Source organism: Mauremys mutica, chromosome 24 (genome assembly GCF_020497125.1).
Source record: "Mauremys mutica isolate MM-2020 ecotype Southern chromosome 24, ASM2049712v1, whole genome shotgun sequence".
Classification (NCBI taxonomy): Eukaryota; Metazoa; Chordata; order Testudines; family Geoemydidae; genus Mauremys; species Mauremys mutica.
The window spans coordinates 17,340,284-17,359,347 of NC_059095.1; the positions used below are offsets into that span (position 1 = coordinate 17,340,284).

The following is a 19,064-nucleotide window of genomic DNA, read 5'->3' on the forward strand; positions in this document are numbered from 1 at the left end:
TTGGGGGCAGGGAGTGCCTATGTGTGAACCTGGGGGAGTGGAGCACAGATGCTCTGATGTCAGGGATATGCCTTTCCTTACAAAAATATACCTCCATTTGGCCAAGTTCACACATGCTCAGTAGGGGTTGTTAGAGGCTGGTGCTATGATTACAATTCCACTTCCCGTGAGCACATGCCGTTCTCACACAGCTCTTCCAGGGCAGCAAGTGCTGACCAACACTTCCCTTGCAGTTGTTCTTCCTGGTGACCAAAGGCCAATGTGGCGAATTAAGGGGGCTGAATTAAGGTTTCTTGGACAGCAGAGAAGCCAAGACCTGCCTGGGCCCTGGACACTAAACCACCCATAGAACATGTCACCCCAGAATAAGGCTGAGAGGCTGCCAGGGCAGGGCAATGCTTGCCTCCTGGCAGATGAACAAGAGACTCCATTTGCCAGTGCTAAAGCAACACTTGTTTACAAGCTGACACTTTTTGCAACTAATTTGCATATAGCCATTATAGACTCATAGACAGGGCCGGCTCCAGACCCCAGCACGCCAAGTACGCGCTTGGGGCGGCATTTTGCCGGGAGGGCGGCAGGCGGCTCTGGCGGACCTCCCGCAGGAATGACTGCGGAGGGTCCGCTGGTCCCGCAGCTCCAGTGGACCTCCCGCAGAAATGCCTGCAGAGGGTCTGCTGGTCCCACAGCTCCGGTGGAGCATCCGCAGGCATGCCCTGCGGGAGGTCCACCAGAGCCGCAGGATCAGTGGACCCTCTGCAGGCACGTCTGCAAGAGGTCCCCCGGAGCCATGGGACCGGCGACCGCCAGAGCGCGCCCCGCCGCCCTGCTTGGGGCAGCGGAATTCCTAGAGCCGCTCCTGCTCATAGACTTTAAGGTCAGAAGGGACTATTATGATCATCTAGTCTGACCTCCTGCACAAAGCAGGCCACACAATCTCACCCTTCCACTTCTATAACAAATCCCTAACCTAAGTCTGAGTTATTGAAGTCCTCAAATTGTGGTTTGAAGACCTCAAGCTGCAGAGAATCCTCCAGCAAGTGACCTGTGCCCCATGCTGCAGAGGAAGGCGAAAAAACCTCCAGGGCCTCTGCCAATCTGCCCTGGAGGAAAATTCCTTCCCGGCCCCAAATATGGCGATCAGCTAAACCCTGAGCATGTGGGCAAGACTCACCAGCCAGCACCCACGAGAGAATTCTCTGCAGGAACTCACATCCCAACCCATCTAACATCCCAGCCAGACCACTGGGCCTACTTACCTGCTGATCATCAAACATTCATTCATGATGTAATTTTCATAAAATGTCACATGGAGCTGCACAAAGCCAGGCAGCTCTGTGCTGGCCCTATGCACTGACCTTGGGCACTTTTAACTACCAGCTTATATTGCCTCCCAAATTCATAACCCCACCCCCATCACTGCACCAATTACACTCAGACAAGAGCTGGACAACATTTTTAGAACAAGTAATTTATTTGCTGGAAAATGTAATTTTAATCAGAAGAATGTCACTTGATCTTCTCTGAAATCCTTCCTCTCCCTTAAGCAAAAGGAGGAGGAAAATTCCAGAAGTGAGCTGCTGGGTAGGTAAGTGGTAGAATGTGGAGGGTTTTGGTTTTGTGGAACATTGGGCCACCTTCTGACCCAATCTTCTTGGGGACAGGCCAGCTGGAGTGGTCAGGAGGGTGTTAAACTACCAACAAAAGGGGAGGGTGAAAAGAGGGAAGATATTCGCACTATGTAGCACCAAACTGACATGTTTAGAACAAAATTAATCAAGGAACCAACGAACACAAAGAGAAGAAATTATTTAAGTCCCTATGTACCCATGGTAGGAGCCTGGGTAACAAACAAGAGGAACTGGAATCACTCATTTCTGTGCATAAATTTGATCTGGTTGGTGTCACTGACACCTGGTGGGATGGTTCAAATGACTGGCAATGTTAAAATCATGGTTGTACCCTACCTAGGAAGGATAAAGTGGGCAAGGGAAGCAAGGGAGAGGTATTCTGGCAAAAATGGCATTACCTGTTTCTGAGTCACTGACACCTCAGAAGAAAATGATCTAGCTTGCTTATGAACCAATGTCCTAACCGATAAACCTCAAGATAGGGTATAAGCTGGTGTCTGCTACAGACCATCAAATCACACTAGGGAACAGGATGACCTCTCCTTACACACCTAGTTATAATGTAATAACTTTAATTTGAGTGATATATGATGGAGGTCTTATGCTACCAGGACTAAAACATTCTTGGAATTTCTAATTTTTTTATAGATGACAATTTCCTAACTCAACAAGGCCTGGTCTACACTAGGGTGGGGGGGTCGAACTAAGGTACGCGACTTCAGCTACGCGAATAGCGTAGCTGAAGTCGAACTACCTTAGTTTGAACTTCTTACCTGTCCAGACGCCGCGGGATCGAAGTCTGTGGCTCCCCCGTCGACTCCGCAACCGCCGTTCGGGGTGGTGGAGTTCCGGAGTCAACAGGAGCGCGTTCGGAGTTCGAACTATCGTGTCTAGATTAGATGCGTAGTTCGAACTCCGAGAAGTCGAATGCTACCCATCGACCCGGCGGTAAGTATGGACGTACCCCAAGTGTTGCATCCAACCCAGGGCAATTCTATATTCGACCTCATCCTGACAGATAAAAAGGAATTACTCACAGAACTAAAACTTACTGGTACCTTAGATACAAGTGATCACATCTTGATCACATTGATAATGAAGTCCAGACCTGAGATATACTTGGCTCTTTAAAAGGGCCAGTTTCAAAAAGCTGAAAACAATTGTGAGCTGAATCAGGTGGGAGGAAGAATTTAAACAGAAAAGCATGAATGATAATTGGGAATTGCTTAAGAACACTTACTTCTTTAACTACCCAAAACCCACACTCCCACAGGCGAGGAAGAAGGCTGTATTGGTTAAGTAATGTACCTACTTCAGAAGGGAAGTATCTGCCTGAGACATGCGCCTTTCTTCAGCATGGCTCTGGCATTAGTTATGCTCAGTATCAGTTTTGTGGAAAATACTTATCTGCAATAAGAATACATCATTGTCTTATGGGTTAAAAGATTTGCAACTTTTAGTTGCTAGTCTTAAAACTAACTAGCCAAATGGCTGTATCTTCACTAGGGTGACCAGACAGCAAGTGTGAAAAATCAGGTCAGGGGGTGGGGGTAATAGGAGCCTATATAAGAAAAAAAACCCAAAATCGGGACAGTCCCTATAAAATCAGGACAGCTGGTCACCATAATCCCCATAGGTCTACACAGTGAGCATGACAGTTCCTAAGGCCACTGGGCTGCTTTGTTGTGGACGGGGGCAGTCAGCAGTTCTGGAGCATCAGCACACCCATTAGTGAGATGGGCTCTGCCAGTTAGTTGTTGGGCCACATTACTTTGGCTGCTTTCAGAGCAGTAGCCGTTACTTAGGCTGCAATTGTTTGTGACGTTGCTGAAATGCGTGGTCCCATTTTTCTCTTTTTTGTTCTGTTCTTGCACCTCTTCACTCTCATCACTTTCTTCTGTGTCACTTCTTGCATCATTTTTTAGCTGCAGGAGAGAGACATTTTAAATCAGAGGCGATAATACATGGAAAGCTGCACAAGAAACAGCTGAGCCACCGGATGACGAGTCCAGCTGCCATTTCTGGTTGTGGGCTTTAGCAAACCCTTTCTCGTGTCCTCCCAGGCTGCCCTTTGGAGAATCTCTCTTTGAAACTGTCTCTGATTGTCCCTCTGTCTCACTCGAGGGGTGACCCAGGGACAATCCTAGTCGACTCAGGAATGGCTGTATGGTCATGAAGCAGCCTGAGGTCAAAGGAGCACATTAAGTTCCTGGGTGGGGAGGATTTACCTTCCAAACACCCACAGCTGGGCTAGACACGAGGAGGGGGCTGAAGACTTGCTGGCCTGTGGTTTTGCTTGGGCTTCCCTGCTGTGACAGCTGGGGCCCCTGAACATATTTCCTTTCTAGGTTCAGAGAAGGGTAACAAATCCCTGTTTAATGGGTCCGGAGGGAAGGAAAAAAGAGCGTTCTGCAGCTGGCTGGGCTATGCAGAGCCTCAGTTCCAAGGAGGAGGAAGAATTGTTTGTGCTGGTCTGGGGGTAGAAGAGGAGAGTGGCACGGTTTGGAGCAACGGGATGAAATTAAGCAAACAAAAGGGTTTCCTAGCACTAGGAGCACATTGGGCTAAACCCCGAGGTCCTTCCATGGCAAGTCTATTGATTGCAGCACATTGTGTGTGAATAAGGGCTTCAGGAGGCAGTGGATAGAGCATTGGACTGGGTACAGGAGACCTGGCTTCTGCCCATTCCACTCCACGGTGACCACTTCTGTCCCATCCCCAGAAACCTGTTCCAGTCACAGATGATCCCCACTGCTGCCTCCTTGTCCCAGTGCCTTTTCCTCCTTGTACAAGACTATAACAGGGTTCAAAAAAGAAACAGATAAGTTCATAGAGGATAGGTCCATCAGTGGCTATTAGCCAGGATGGGCAGGGATGGTGTCTCTAGGCTCTGTTTGTCAGAAGCAGGGAATGGGTGACGGGGGATGGCTCACTTGATGGTTCTCTGTTCTGTTCATTCTCTCTGGGGCACCTGGCATTGGCCACTGTAAGACGACAGGATGCTGGGCCAGAACCCAGTATGGCCGTTCTTATGTTCTTATTGGGTGATCCCTGGTTGTTGTGTTAACTGAAAGGGTAAATAACACTTCCTTGTCAACTTTCTTCACACTATTCATGATTTTATCCCCTGTTAATTGGCTCTAAGATGAACAGTCCCAGTCTTTTAAATATATCCTTGTAGAAAAGCTGTTCTATAACCGTAATCATTTTTGTTGCCCTTTACTTTTTCGAGTTCTAATACATATATTTTTGAGCTGGGGCAACCTCAATTCCATGCAGTATTCAAGGTGTGGGCGAATTTATATAGTGGCATTATGATATTTTCTGTCTTATTTTCTATCCCTTTCCTAATGGTTCCTAATATTCTCTTAGCTTTTTTGACTGCTGCTGCACATTGAGCAGACGTTATCAGAGAACTATCCATGTTGTTGCCAAGATCTTTTTTGAGTGGTAACAGCAAATGTAGACCCCACTGTTTAGTATGCATAGTCAGGATTAGGTTTTCCAATGTGCATTACTTTACATTTATCAATATTGAATTTCATCTGACATTTTGTTGCCCAGCCACCAGTTTGATCAGATCCCTTTGCAACTCCTCATACTCTGCTTTGGACTTAACTATGTTGTGTAATTTGTATAATCTGCAAACTTTGCCACCTCCCTGTTTACCCCTTTTTCCAGGTCATTTATGAATATGCTGAAGAGCACTTGTCCCAGTACAGACCCCTGGAGGACACCACTATTTACCTCTCTCCATTCTGAAAACTGACCATTTATTCCTACCCCTTGTTTCCTATCTTTTAACCAGTTTCTGATCCATGAAAGGACTTTCCCTCTTATGTCTTTGCTTAAGAGCCTTTGCTGTTAAAGGCTTTCTGAAAGTCCAAGCCAGCTCAAAAGCAGCCAGGAGAGGGCTCGCAGGGCAGGGGCCCAACACCAAGCTCTGGCAGGCCAAGGGAGATGAGAGGACGGGGAACACCCTGCTGCAGGACTCATTGAAGAAAGATACAGAGGCAGAAGGCAGAGCAGCCTTTTCCCTCGGCAGCACATGGCAGAGGACACGCAGGATGGGCAACCCCATATGCTGGGTGAGCATACCAGACTCCACTCTGTCCTGTAGTCCAGAAGATCCCCAGCTTTGGAAACACCTGCCAGGACCAACCTCCGGCACAACAAGGGGACCTCCACCACCTGTGCCACAAGATATGGATTGTGGAACAGGGATTCAGCAAGGAGCTTTAAACCCTCAGTGGCCACAATGGACTTGGCTTTGGAGATCAACTTCCAGATCCCGAGGTGGTCCTGGCAAAACAACGGCAACAGTGTGCCCTTGTTGCCAAGAAGGCTAATGACATATTGGGCTGCATTAATAGGAACTGATCGAGGGAAGTGATTATTCCCCTCTCTTCAACACTGGTGAGGCCACATCTGGAGTATTGCGTCCAGTTTTGGGCCTACCACTACAGAAAGGATGTGGACAAATTGGAGAGAGTCCAGTGGAGGGCGATGAAAATGATCAGGGGTCTGGGGCACATAAGAACATAACATAAGAACATAAGAAAGGCCGTACCGGGTCAGACCAAAGGTCCATCTAGCCCAGTATCTGTCTACCGACAGTGGCCAATGCCAGGTGCCCCTGAGGGAGTAAACCTAACAGGCAATGATCAAGTGATCTCTCTCCTGCCATCCATCTCCATCCTCTGACGAACAGAGGCTAGGGACACCATTCTTACCCATCCTGGCTAATAGCCATTTATGGACTTAGCCACCATGAATTTATCCAGTCCCCTTTTAAACATTGTTATAGTCCTAGCCTTCACAACCTCCTCAGGTAAGGAGTTCCACAAGTTGACTGTGCGCTGCGTGAAGAAGAACTTCCTTTTATTTGTTTTAAACCTGCTGCCTATTAATTTCATTTGGTGACCCCTAGTTCTTGTATTATGGGAATAAGTAAATAACTTTTCCTTATCCACTTTCTCAACATCACTCATGATTTTATATACCTCTATCATGTCCCCCCTTAGTCTTCTCTTTTCCAAACTGAAGAGTCCTAGCCTCTTTAAATCTTTCCTCATATGGGACCCTCTCTAAACCCCTAATCATTTTAGTTGCTCTTTTCTGAACCTTTTCTAGTGCTAGAATATCTTTTTTGAGGTGAGGAGACCACATCTGTACACAGTATTCGAGATGTGGGCGTACCATGGATTTATATAAGGGCAATAATATATTCTCAGTCTTATTCTCTATCCCCTTTTTAATGATTCCTAACATCCTGTTTGCTTTTTTGACCGCCTCTGCACACTGCGTGGACATCTTCAGAGAACTATCCACGATAACTCCAAGATCTTTTTCCTGACTCGTTGTAGCTAAATTAGCCCCCATCATGTTGTATGTATAGTTGGGGTTATTTTTTCCAATGTGCATTACTTTACATTTATCCACATTAAATTTCATTTGCCATTTTGTTGCCCAATCACTTAGTTTTGTGAGATCTTTTTGAAGTTCTTCACAATCTGCTTTGGTCTTAACTATCTTGAGTAGTTTAGTATCATCTGCAAACTTTGCCACCTCACTGTTTACCCCTTTCTCCAGATCATTTATGAATAAATTGAATAGGATTGGTCCTAGGACTGACCCTTGGGGAACACCACTAGTTACCCCTCTCCATTCTGAGAATTTACCATTAATTCCTACCCTTTGTTCCCTGTCCATTAACCAGTTCTCAATCCATGAAAGGACCTTTCCTTTTATCCCATGACAGCTTAATTTACGTAAGAGCCTTTGGTGAGGGACCTTGTCAAAGGCTTTCTGGAAATCTAAGTACACTATGTCCACCGGATCCCCCTTGTCCACATGTTTGTTGACCCCTTCAAAGAACTCTAATAGATTAGTAAGACACGATTTCCCTTTACAGAAACCATGTTGACTATTGCTCAAGAGCTTATGTTTTTCTATGTGTCTGACAATTTTATTCTTAACTATTGTTTCAACTAATTTGCCCGGTACCGACGTTAGACTTACCGGTCTGTAATTGCCGGGATCACCCCTAGAGCCCTTTTTAAATATTGGCGTTACATTAGCTAACTTCCAGTCATTGGGTACCGAAGCCGATTTAAAGGACAGGTTACAAACCTTAGTTAATAGTTCCGCAACTTCACATTTGAGTTCTTTCAGAACTCTTGGGTGAATGCCATCTGGTCCCGGTGACTTGTTAATGTTGAGTTTATCAATTAATTCCAAAACCTCCTCTAGTGACACTTCAATCTGTGACAGTTCCTCAGATTTGTCACCTACAAAAGCCAGCTCAGGTTTGGGAATCTCCTTAACATCCTCAGCCGTGAAGACTGAAGCAAAGAATCCATTTAGTTTCTCCGCTATGACTTTATCATCTTTAAGCGCTCCTTTTGAATTTTGATCATCAAGGGGCCCCACTGGTTGTTTAGCAGGCTTCCTGCTTCTGATGTACTTAAAAAACATTTTGTTATTACCTTTGGAGTTTTTGGCTAGCCGTTCTTCAAACTCCTCTTTGGCTTTTCTTATTACACTCTTGCACTTAAGTTGGCAGTGTTTGTGCTCCTTTCTATTTGCCTCACTTGGATTTGACTTCCAATTTTTAAAGGAAATTTTTTTATCTCTCACTGCTTCTTTTACATGGTTGTTAAGCCACGGTGGCTCTTTTTTAGTTCTTTTACTGTTTTTCTTAATTTGGGGTATACATTGAAGTTGGGCCTCTATTATGGTGTCTTTAAAAAGGGCCCACGCAACTTGCAGGGATTTCACTTTAGTCACTGTACCTTTTAACTTTTGTCTAACTAACCCCCTCATTTTTGTATAGTTCCCCCTTTTGAAATTAAAGGCCACAGTGTTGGGCAGTTGAGATGTTCTTCCCATCACAGGGATGTTGAATGCTAATGTATTATGGTCACTATTTCCAAGCGGTCCTGCTATAGTTACCTCTTGGACCAGCTCCTGCGCTCCACTCAGGATTAAATCTAGAGTCGCCTCTCCCCTTGTGGGTTCCCGTACCAGCTGCTCCATGAAGCAGTCATTTAAAGTATCGAGAAATTTTATCTCCGCATTTCGTCCTGAAGTGAAATGTTCCCAGTCAATATGGGGATAATTGAAATCCCCCACTATTATTGGGTTCTTAATTTTGATAGCCTCTCTAATTTCCCTTAGCATTTCATCATCACTATTACTGTCCTGGTCAGGTGGTCGATAATAGATCCCTACTGTTATATTTTTACTAGAGCATGAAATTTCTATCCATAGAGACTCTATGGAACCTGTGGATTCGCTTAAGATTTTTACTTCATTTGAATCTACACTTTCTTTAACATATAGTGCCACTCCTCCCCCTGCACGGCCTGTTCTGTCCTTCCGATATATTTTGTACCCCGGAATGATTGTGTCCCATTGATTGCTCTCAGTCCACCAGGTTTCTGTGATGCCTATTATATCTATATCCTCCTTTATCACAAGACACTCTAGTTCACCCATCTTATTATTTAGACTTCTGGCATTTGTGTACTTAAAAGGAGAGGCTGAGGGAACTGGGCTTGTTTAGTCCGCAGAAGAGAAGAGTGAGGGGGGATTTGATAGCAGCCTTCAACTACCTGAAAGGGGATTGAGATAGGCTGTTCTCAGTGGTGGCAGAGGACAGAACAAGGAGTAATGGTCTCAAGTTGCTGTGGGGGAGGTCGAGGTTGGATATCAGGAAACACTATTTCACTAGGAGAGTGGTGAAGCAGTGGAATGGGTTACCTAGGGAGGTGGTGGAATCTCCTTCCTTAGGAGATTTTTAAGGTCAGGCTTGACAAAGCCCTGGCTGGGATGATCCTGCTTTGAGCAGGGGGTTGGACTAGATGACCTCCTGAGGTCTCTTCCAACCCTGAGATTCTATGAACTCAGAGGTCTTGAGGGAGAGCTCTCAGATGGAGATAAAAGAGTTGCTGGTCATGTCACAGCCTTTGAGGTAGCGGAGGAAGTCATGCTCTAACTGGCTCATGACATGCTCTAACATGGCTGCCAGGGCCAGGACCAAGAGGCTCCTCCAAAGTGGGGCTGGGGTCAAGTGCAGAAGGAGAATGGGGGGACATCAAAATAAGCTTGGCACCAAGACTGGGATCTGTGGGAAGATGGTCATCCCTGCCTGGGTCAGCTGGTGTCATACCCAGGTTCCAGATCTCCCCCAAGTTTTTTTGGAAGGCTCCCAGTCACAAAGTCCACCCCACTGGCAACCAAGGAAGAAATCTCAAGCTTGGCACCAACTGAGGGGGACTGATGTTGAGAGCAAGGAAACCCCACTGGCAACTTCCTCCACCATGAGCTTCTTTAATGGGGGGAACAGCAGCAATAACACCCCCCCAAAAAACCTCCCTCAGCCAGCTCCACCCAGTGAACTTTCCTGAGGACACTAAATGCGGTGTAGCAGAAACAGCAGCTTCCCCCTGAGAATGGTAAAGGGGAGGCCTCCTCCAAATCTGAAAGCAGCAGCTGCCCCCCAGCCTGGTGCGTCCCCTTAACTCTGCACCTGTCCCCCCCTCTCCCTGCCCCGCCCCCAGACCATCTCCCAAGCAACATTATCGAGTCAGCAAGCAAGATGGCATTTGCCAGCAGGGCCAGTGGCAGCACCTTTGGGTCTCCATCTTCCTTCCCAAAGGGACACTCTCCATCTCCTGCCATTGCCACCTCCCATTTCAAGCCTGTGCACACCAGCCACAATGCTTGTCTGGGTGCAATGGGAAGGCCATCCCAGGCTCAGAGGGAGGCTCTGGGGAGGGGCTGGCCCAGATGTCATGGTTACAGTGGCTCTACTGGACGGGGGGAAGGGATTGAGAAGCAGGGAGGGAGGAGCAGGGGGAAACCTGTCTGTGTCCCCCCCCCCCCGGGGGAAGGGCTCCCTGGGCAGGGGCTGAGGAAGCTGAAAAGGGAAGGGAAGGGGAGCACAAGGGAGCTGTCTTCCCAACAAAAGGGAAGGGCAGGAGGAGAAAAAGGGGAATATGGGTGGGACAAACCGACCAAACACACACAAGAGGGGAAGGGAGAACATCGACCAAGCCAAAGCAAACCTACAACAGGAGGGGCAACACTGCCGAGGAGAGGCCTCCTCACACTCTGGAGCTAGGGAACAAGACAAGAAAGCTGCTGCTGCAGGCAGAATGGAACCAGGCGGGGTGCGAGCAACAGCCACAGCAGCACCACCCCTCCCCTGGAAAAGCAGCAGGAGCAGAACAGCCAGGGACCCTCCTCCAGCTCCAGTAGCCAGCTGGAAGCCAGGCCCCATTGCACAGGATGGACAGCCAGGCCCAATTGCTATGTGATATCTTGTTTTCTCCTCATTGTTCCATGTGTAGCCCCTAGCTTTAATTACTGCACTCTCTGCGAACCCTGCTTAGAAGACAGAATTATTCATTTCTTCTGGGATTTTCCATAGCACTCATCACTAAAGTATCTGAGTGCTTCACCAACATTCACTTATTTTCACAGCTCCCCTGTGCGATGAAGGGAATATGACCCCCAATTTACAGATGGGAGCTTGAGGCACACAGAGATTAAGGTTAAAAAAGATCCACTAATTTTGGGTGCCTGATCTGAGATGCTTAGGACCTGATTTTCCAGAGTTATATAGCACTTTATCTGTGCCATGGACATCAGCTGCACCTGTGAGTGCCCATGTCTGTAAGTCAGACCCCAGGGTCTCAAGCTAGACACCTGAAAAATAGGGAACATACAATTAGTGACCACCTGTGAAAAGTGGGGCTCCCACAAACAAAAAGTTTTCTTCTGTACACAGACTTGATTCATGCCTTGAGCAACATCCATTCTGTACCCTGAATGCAGCTGGGGATCTTATGGAAAAAGTAGTATGTGATTCCATAACTATAGACTGTACCATATCATAATGCATACAATAAGGGGACTGAATTAAGGTTGCACAGGCACTGGCTATACCGTGCCATTGATGAATTTGTAGAGCATGTGAATGATTAGGCTGGCCCAGAAGACGTGCAGCAACTGCAGAACCATCAGGAGAGCATTCATGAAATAGTAGCCGAAGAAGGGCTGGTATTGCTCCATGGAACTATAGAATGAAGTATACAGCACCCTGCAATATAGCAAGAGACAAACTCAGTCAAGAACAGGCATGAGATCTAAGCAGCAACAGCAAGAGGCCAACCTCAGAGTGTTCACTTCCAGGTCTGGGTGGAAGTTCAGGTCAGTTTTGTTGTGCCAGTTGTGGTCTGTACACTGGATGAATGTCTTAAATTGTCCAAAGCAAATGAAAGGTAACAGACAATTAGGTCACCCTGACATATGAAACTATTTATAAAATAAGCAAAAGTTGAAGATACAAAGTCTGATAAAAATTAATGCATTTCTTAGATTCTACTGCCAAAGGGACAATTATGATCATCTAGTGCATAGGAAGGCCATAGAACCTCACTCAGTAAATCCTGTATCACATCCATAACTGAAGCATGCGCCTCAGAGAGCCCTCCACTCTTGAGTTAAAGACTTTCAGTCATGAAAAATCTATCAACTCTCTAGGCAATTTGTTCCAATGGTTAATTATCACTTAAATATTGGTACCTTATTTCCAGTTTGAATTTGTCTACCTTCAGCTTCCAGCCACTGAATATCATTACACCTTGATCTGTGAGATTTAAGAGCCCTTTGCTATCAGAAATCTTTTCCCCATGTAGGCAATTGTAGACTGTGCTCAAGTCATCTCTTAATTTCATCCTTAATAAGATAAATAGATTGAGCTTCTTAAATCTCTTACTGTAAGGCAGATTTTCCAGACCTTGAATCGTTCTTCTGACTCTTTTCTGAACTCTTTCAAATTCTTCAGTATCTTTTTGAAGTGAGGACACCAGAACTGAATAGAATATTCCAGGAATGGTCCCATCAATGTTGTATGCAGAAGCAATACCACCTCCCTAATACCTGATATTCCTATTCATACATCACATTAGCCCTCTTACTCACAGGCAAGGGAGTTTAAGCCAAAAGAAATAATTAGGAGTTTTCAAGGGTAGGAAATTACTGTAGCAACAAACCGAGATGGTGTGAAAATTACAGGAAGTGTCCAGAGATACTGGATGTATGTTTTACTTGGTTAATTTTAATGGGACAAGATTGCTAACCCTTCATGAACATTGATTTTTCTGGTGGTCACTTAGGACTAGTTCCACAACAGGACATAGGTGCTGAAACATCTTATGTTTAGGTACCCTGCGGCCCAGTGGAACTGGGCACCCAGGCTCCCTATACAAGGTATGAGGAGAATTAGGCACCTAAAAAAGGGGGACACAGAAGACAGCAAGCTGAGTGGGGATCTACCTAAATTAGCCAGTAGGAAATCCCAGAGGGGTGTGTGACCTAAATCCCACCCTTAAAGGTAGTTAGGTGCCTAACTCTGGGCTGGAGGGAGGTGCTTTGCTTGGGGCCCACAACCATGAACCTTCTCCTGGAATTAGGAGCCTAAACCAGGTCAGTTCTCTCTCTCCAAAAGCCACAAGAAGAGAGAGACTGTTACCCCTACCCCTACTCCCCTTATAGCCAACAGCCCAGTGATTAGGGCAGTCATCTGGGATATGGGAGACCTGTTTTCAAACATCTGCTCTGCCTTATTTGGAGCAGGGACTGTAATTTGGGTATCCCATCTCCTGACCACCAAGCTATTGGTGCTTCAGGTGTGGTTCTGTATCAATCTCTTCTGTTGAAGTTGTGTTTATACAAACAAACAAGGGACTAGACCTTGGGGCTCCAACATGTCAGTAATAATGGAGAAAAGTCAGAAGTGTTCAATAAATATTCCTGCTCTGTATTTGGGGGGGAAATGGTGTAGTCATGTCATATGATGAAGATGAAAACTTTCGATTTCAGTGGTAACACAGTTGGATATTAAACAGCAGGTACTAAACTTAAACATTTTTAAATTGGATAACTTATATCCAAAAGTTTTATAAGAGCTGGCCGAGGAGCTTATTGGCCCATTAATGTTGATTTTCATTAAGTTATGGAACAATGGAGAAGTTCTAGAGACTGGAAGAAACCTAATGTGCCAAAATTTAACAAGAGTAAATGGGATGACCTGGGTAATTAAAAGCCTGTTAGTCAGACATCAGTCCTGGGCAAGATGATGGAGAGGCTTGGGACTCATTAATAGAAAATTAAAGGAATGTAATACAACTAATGTCAATTAACATGGTTTTATGGAGAATAGATCCTGTCAGACTAACTTGATATAATTTGTTATGAGATTACAAGTTTGGTTGATAGTGTTGAAAGAGACTTCTGTAATGTATTTGAGTTGGCATCATGTGATATTTGATTAAGAAATAGAATGATACAAAATTAACATAGCACACATTAAATGGACTACAAACTGGCTCATTGACATAGCTAAAAGTGTAACTGTAAGTGGGGAATCATTATCAACTGGGTTATTTCTAGTGGGGACATGCAGGGATTGGTTTTTGGCCGTGTGCTATTTAACACTTTCCTCAATAGCCTGTAATAAAACATAAAATCCTCACTGATACAGTTTGTGGATGACTGGGGGAGTGGTAAATAATGGAGAGCAGATCACTGATTCAGTGTGATCAGGATCACTTGGGAAGCTGGACCCAAACAAACAATATGCATTTTAACCCAGAAAAGGTGGGGGAGTTGCGTTGTATGTAAGAGAGCAGTATGATTGCTCAAAGCTCCAGTATGAAACTGCAGAAAAACCTAAGTGTCTCTGGATTAAATTTAGAAGTATGAACAAGGGTAATGTCGTGGTGGGAGTCTGCTACAGACCACCAGACCAGGGGGATGAGGTGGACAAGGCTTTCTTCCAGCAACTAACAGAAGTTGCTAGATCACAGGCCCTGGTTCTCATGGGTGACTTTAATCACCCCGATATCTGCTGGGAGAGCAATACAGCAGTGCACAGACAATCCAGAAAGTTTCTGGAAAGTGTAGGGGACAATTTCCTGGTGCAAGTGCTGGAGGAACCAACTAGGGGAAAAGCTCTTCTTGACCTGCTGCTCAAACAGGAAAGAAATAGTAGAGGAAGCAATAGTGGATGGGAACCTGGGAGGCAGTGACCATGAGATGGTCGAGTTCAGGATCCTGACACAAGGAAAAAAGGAAAGCAGTAGAACAGAGACCCTGGATTTCAGAAAAGCAGATTTCGACTCCCTCAGGGAACTGATGGGCAAGGTCTCCTGGGAGAATAACATGACGGGGAAAGGAGTCGAGGAAAGCTGGCTGTATTTTAAAGAAACCTTATTGAGGTTGCAGGAACAAACCATCCTGATGTGTAGGAAGAAAAGTAAATATGGCAGGCGACCAGCTTGGCTTAACAGTGAAATCCTTGCTCGTCTTAAACACAAAAAAACAGCTTACAAGAAGTGGAAGATTGGACAAATAACCAGGGAGGAGTATAAAAGTATTGCTCAGGCATGCAGGTGTGAAATTAGGAAGGCCAAATCATACTTGGAGTTGCAGCTAGCCGGAGATGTTAGGAGTAACAAGAAGGGTTTCTTTAGGTATGTTAGCAACAGGAAGAAAGTCAAGGAAAGTGTGGGCTCCTTGCTGAATGAGGGAGGGAACCTAGTGACAGAGGATGTGGAGAAAGCTAGTGTACTCAATGCTTTTTTTGCCTCTGTCTTCACAGACAAGGTCAGCTCCCAGACAGTTGCACTCTGCAGCACGGTATGGGGAGGAGGTGACCAGCTCTCTGTGGAGAAAGAAGTAGTTCGGGACTATTTAGGAAAGCTGGACGAGCACAAGTCCATGGGGCCGGATGCGCTGCATCCGAGGGTGCTAAAGGAGTTGGCCGATGAGATTGCAGAGCCATTGGCCATTATCTTTGAAAAATCATGGCGATCGGGGGAGGTCCCGGATGACTGGAAAAAAGCTAATGTAGTGCCCATCTTTAAAAAAGGGAAGAAGGAAGATCCAGAGAACTACAGGCCAGTCAGTCTCACCTCAGTCCCTGGAAAAATCATGGAACAGGTCCAATCAATCCTGAACCACTTAAAGGAGGGGAAAGTGATCAGGAACAGTCAGCATGGATTCACCAAGGGCAAGTCATGCCTGACTAACCTAATTGCCTTCTATGATGAGATAACCGGCTCTGTGGATGAGGGGAAAGCAGTGGATGTGCTATTTCTGGACTTTAGCAAAGCTTTTGATACAGTATCCCACAGTATTCTTGCCAGCAAGTTAAAGAAGTATGGGCTGGATGAATGGATGGTAAGGTGGATAGAAAACTGGCTAGATGCTAGGGCTCAACGGGTAGTGATCAATGGTTCCATGTCTAGTTGGCAGCCGGTATCAAGTGGAGTGCCCCAAGGGTCGGTGCTGGGGCCGGTTTTATTCAATATCTTCATTAACAATCTGGAGGATGGTGTGGACTGCACCCTTAGCAAGTTTGCAGATGACACTAAACTGGGAGGAGTGGTTGATACGCTGGAGGGTAGGGATAGGATACAGAGGGACCTAGACAAATCAGAGGATTGGGCCAAAAGAAATATGATGAGGTTCAACAAGGATAAGTGCAGAGTCCTGCACTTAGGACGGAAGAATCCCATGCACTGTTACAGACTAGGGACCGAATGGCTGGGCAGCAGTTCTGCAGAAAAGGACCTAGGGGTTACGGTGGATGAAAAGCTGAATATGAGTCAACAGTGTGCCCTTGTTGCCAAGAAGGCTAATGGCATTTTGGGTTGTATAAGTAGGGGCATTTCCAGCAGATCGAGGGATGTGATCATTCCCCTCTACTCAGCACTGGTGAGGCCTCATTTGGAGTACTGTGTCCAGTTTTGGGCCCCACACTACAAGAAGGATGTGGATAAATTGGAGAAAGTCCAGCGGAGGGCAACAAAAATGATTAGGGGGCTGGAGCACATGACTTATGAGGAGAGGCTGAGGGAACTGGGATTGTTTAGTCTGCAGAAGAGAAAATGAGGGGGGATTTGATAGCTGCTTTCAATTACCTGAAAGGGTGTTCCAAAGAGGATGGATCTAGACTGTTCTCAGTGGTAGAAGATGACAGAACAAGGAGTAATGGTCTCAAGTTGCAGAGGGGGAGGTTTAGGTTGGACATTAGGAAAAACTTTTTCACTAGTAGGGTGGTGAAGAACTGGAATGGATTACCTAGGGATGTGGTGGAATCTCCTTCCTTAGAGGTTTTTAAGGTCAGGCTTGACAAAGCCCTGGCTGGGATGATTTAGTTGGGTTTGGTCCTGCTTTGAGCAGGGGGTTGGACTAGATGACCTCCTGAGGTCCCTTCCAACCCTGAGATTCTATGATTCTAATACAGCCAAATTTAAGTGCTGGGAACAAAGAATGTTGGCCACAGTTACTGGGGGGCGGGAGGGAGGTATTCCATCCTGGGAAGCAGTGACTCTGAAAAGGATTTTGGAGTCATGGTTAAGGCTGAGAAAAATCAGATTTTTTTTTTAATTCACGCTAGTTTCCCGAGTGAATGCTGGATTTTCATGGGATATGCACAGCCATTGAGGCCCTCCTGTATTGCTGCATTTTTTCCCCAATAGCGGGAAGACAGAGTGGGCTTCCCCCTTCCCACCTCCATACTGAGGCTGTGCCTGCTCATGGGGGTTAGCAGGCCGATTCCATTGCAGAGGGGGGTGGGGAAATGGCAGGCCGATCCTGTCCTGGGGAGTAGCGGTGTGGGTCACTACATGGTGCTGGCCGGCTGGCTCAGCTCAGCGCTGGCCCAGCCAGCTGCTGCCTCCTGTCCAGTCAAAGCTGTAAACAGGGGATTTTGCATGGGAGTTGGGAAGGGGGAGGGGAATTGTGTGGTGTCTTGGTGTTTGTTTGGTTTTTTTTTGGTTTTGTTTTGTTTTTTTACCTTGACAGGACTTTAGGTGGGAAGACTATGATGGACACAGAGGCAGAAATGGTAGTGACCCAAGCAATGCAAGAGACAATGAAGAGGACCAGAAGTGGAAGCTGCAGCATGTACATGATCTTAGCGCAGGTACCTGAAAAGAGCTTTGTTTGTATGAAGTGCCACCTGATAGAGCTGATGTAAGAGAAGATCTGAAGTTTGGAGATGCAGGTGGTAACTATGGTTGAATTTTAAAGGGGATTCAGGGAGATGATGGAGGGATGGCAAGACAAGGCTGAAGGGAAATGTCAAGACTTGCAGATGCAAGCTGGACTGAAGAACTGTGAGGGGAGGCTGCTGGGTGAGGAAAGGGGCCAGTGGAAGCCTGTCACTACAAGAACCAGGCAGAGGAAAAGACTGGCTAATGAAGGAGAAACAAAGCTCAGGAGCAGGTTTGCTGAGTTGGAGAATGAAGAAGGGGCACAGCAGCCGCTAACAGAAGGTGGGAGGGCCAGGAGGAAGGGAAGAGCGGCAAGCCCTACAAGAAGAGGGGAAGAGTCAATGGAGATAGCCAGAGTTTGGAGCCCCAGGAGGACAGAAGATTGCAAATAAGAACAAAATACAAGATGACTTGCAGCCTGAAAGAACAGGAGGAAGGCTGGAGAATTGCATCATCACCAGGAAGAGGCAGGTCTATGTGACTGGGAACTCCCTACTAAGAAAAACTGGCAGGCCTATCACCAGAGTGGATCCATAGAACAGAGGGGTGAGCTATCTGCCAGGAGCGAAGATACGGGATGTGGACCTGAGACTGAAGAGGGTCCTAATGGGAGCAGGAAAGAATTCACTGATTGGTAATCAATAGATGGCTCAGGCATAAGGAGGGCTTTGGGATGTTTGACCACTGGAAGACATTCATGGAGAAATGACTATTCTCATGGGATGGACTTCACCTGAATAGGGAGGGAAATAGACTTCTGGAATGGAGGTTGGCACAACTGATTAAAAGAGCCTTAAACTAGGAACATGGGGGAGATGCTCATGTAATCTCCACGTCTGATTTTAACATTGAGAGGGAGGAAGATCAAGTAGAGAGGATACAGCAATGGAGAAAGGAACAGCAGTGGGTAGGAGAATGGACATCAAGAGGAAAGGTTGTGCTGATACCAATGACACTAGCAGTCAGGTAGGTGATACTGTCTGTAGAATGACTGTACCCAAATGGGTGAGGAGTGTGAGCGAAGTCAAGCAGCAACACCTAAGATGTTTGTACTCCAGTGCACGGAGCCTGGGTGACAAAATAGAGGAATTAGAAGTACTGGTGCAGGAAGTGAAACCAGATATTAAAGGGATAATAGAAACACAGAGGAACAGTAGTTATGGCTGTCACACAGGTACTGAAGGTATGTGCTGTTCAGGAAAAACAGAATAAAAAGATAAAGGTGGTGGAGAAGCTCTGTATATTAATGAGATAGACTGTAAAAAAAAATAGAAATGATGGAATGGATAAAACAGTCTGTTTAGGCCAAAATCACTTTGGTGGAAGAAAGCTACTAGAGGTACCCCTGGGCTATGCTTGG

At 46.1% G+C, this 19,064-nt stretch overlaps 1 protein-coding gene across 1 annotated transcript in view; it reads right to left on the reverse strand.

The window, feature by feature from the left end:
- Positions 1-11,310: 11,310 nt before the first annotated feature.
- The window catches only part of LOC123356102 (ceramide synthase 4-like), a 51,903-nt gene continuing 44,149 nt past the window's right edge, over positions 11,311-19,064 (reverse strand). The window contains exon 10 of the mRNA XM_044999074.1: positions 11,311-11,739. Within this exon, the coding sequence (XP_044855009.1) occupies positions 11,580-11,739 (160 nt within the window). The 3' untranslated portion in view covers positions 11,311-11,579. The remainder of the gene's footprint in view (positions 11,740-19,064) is intronic.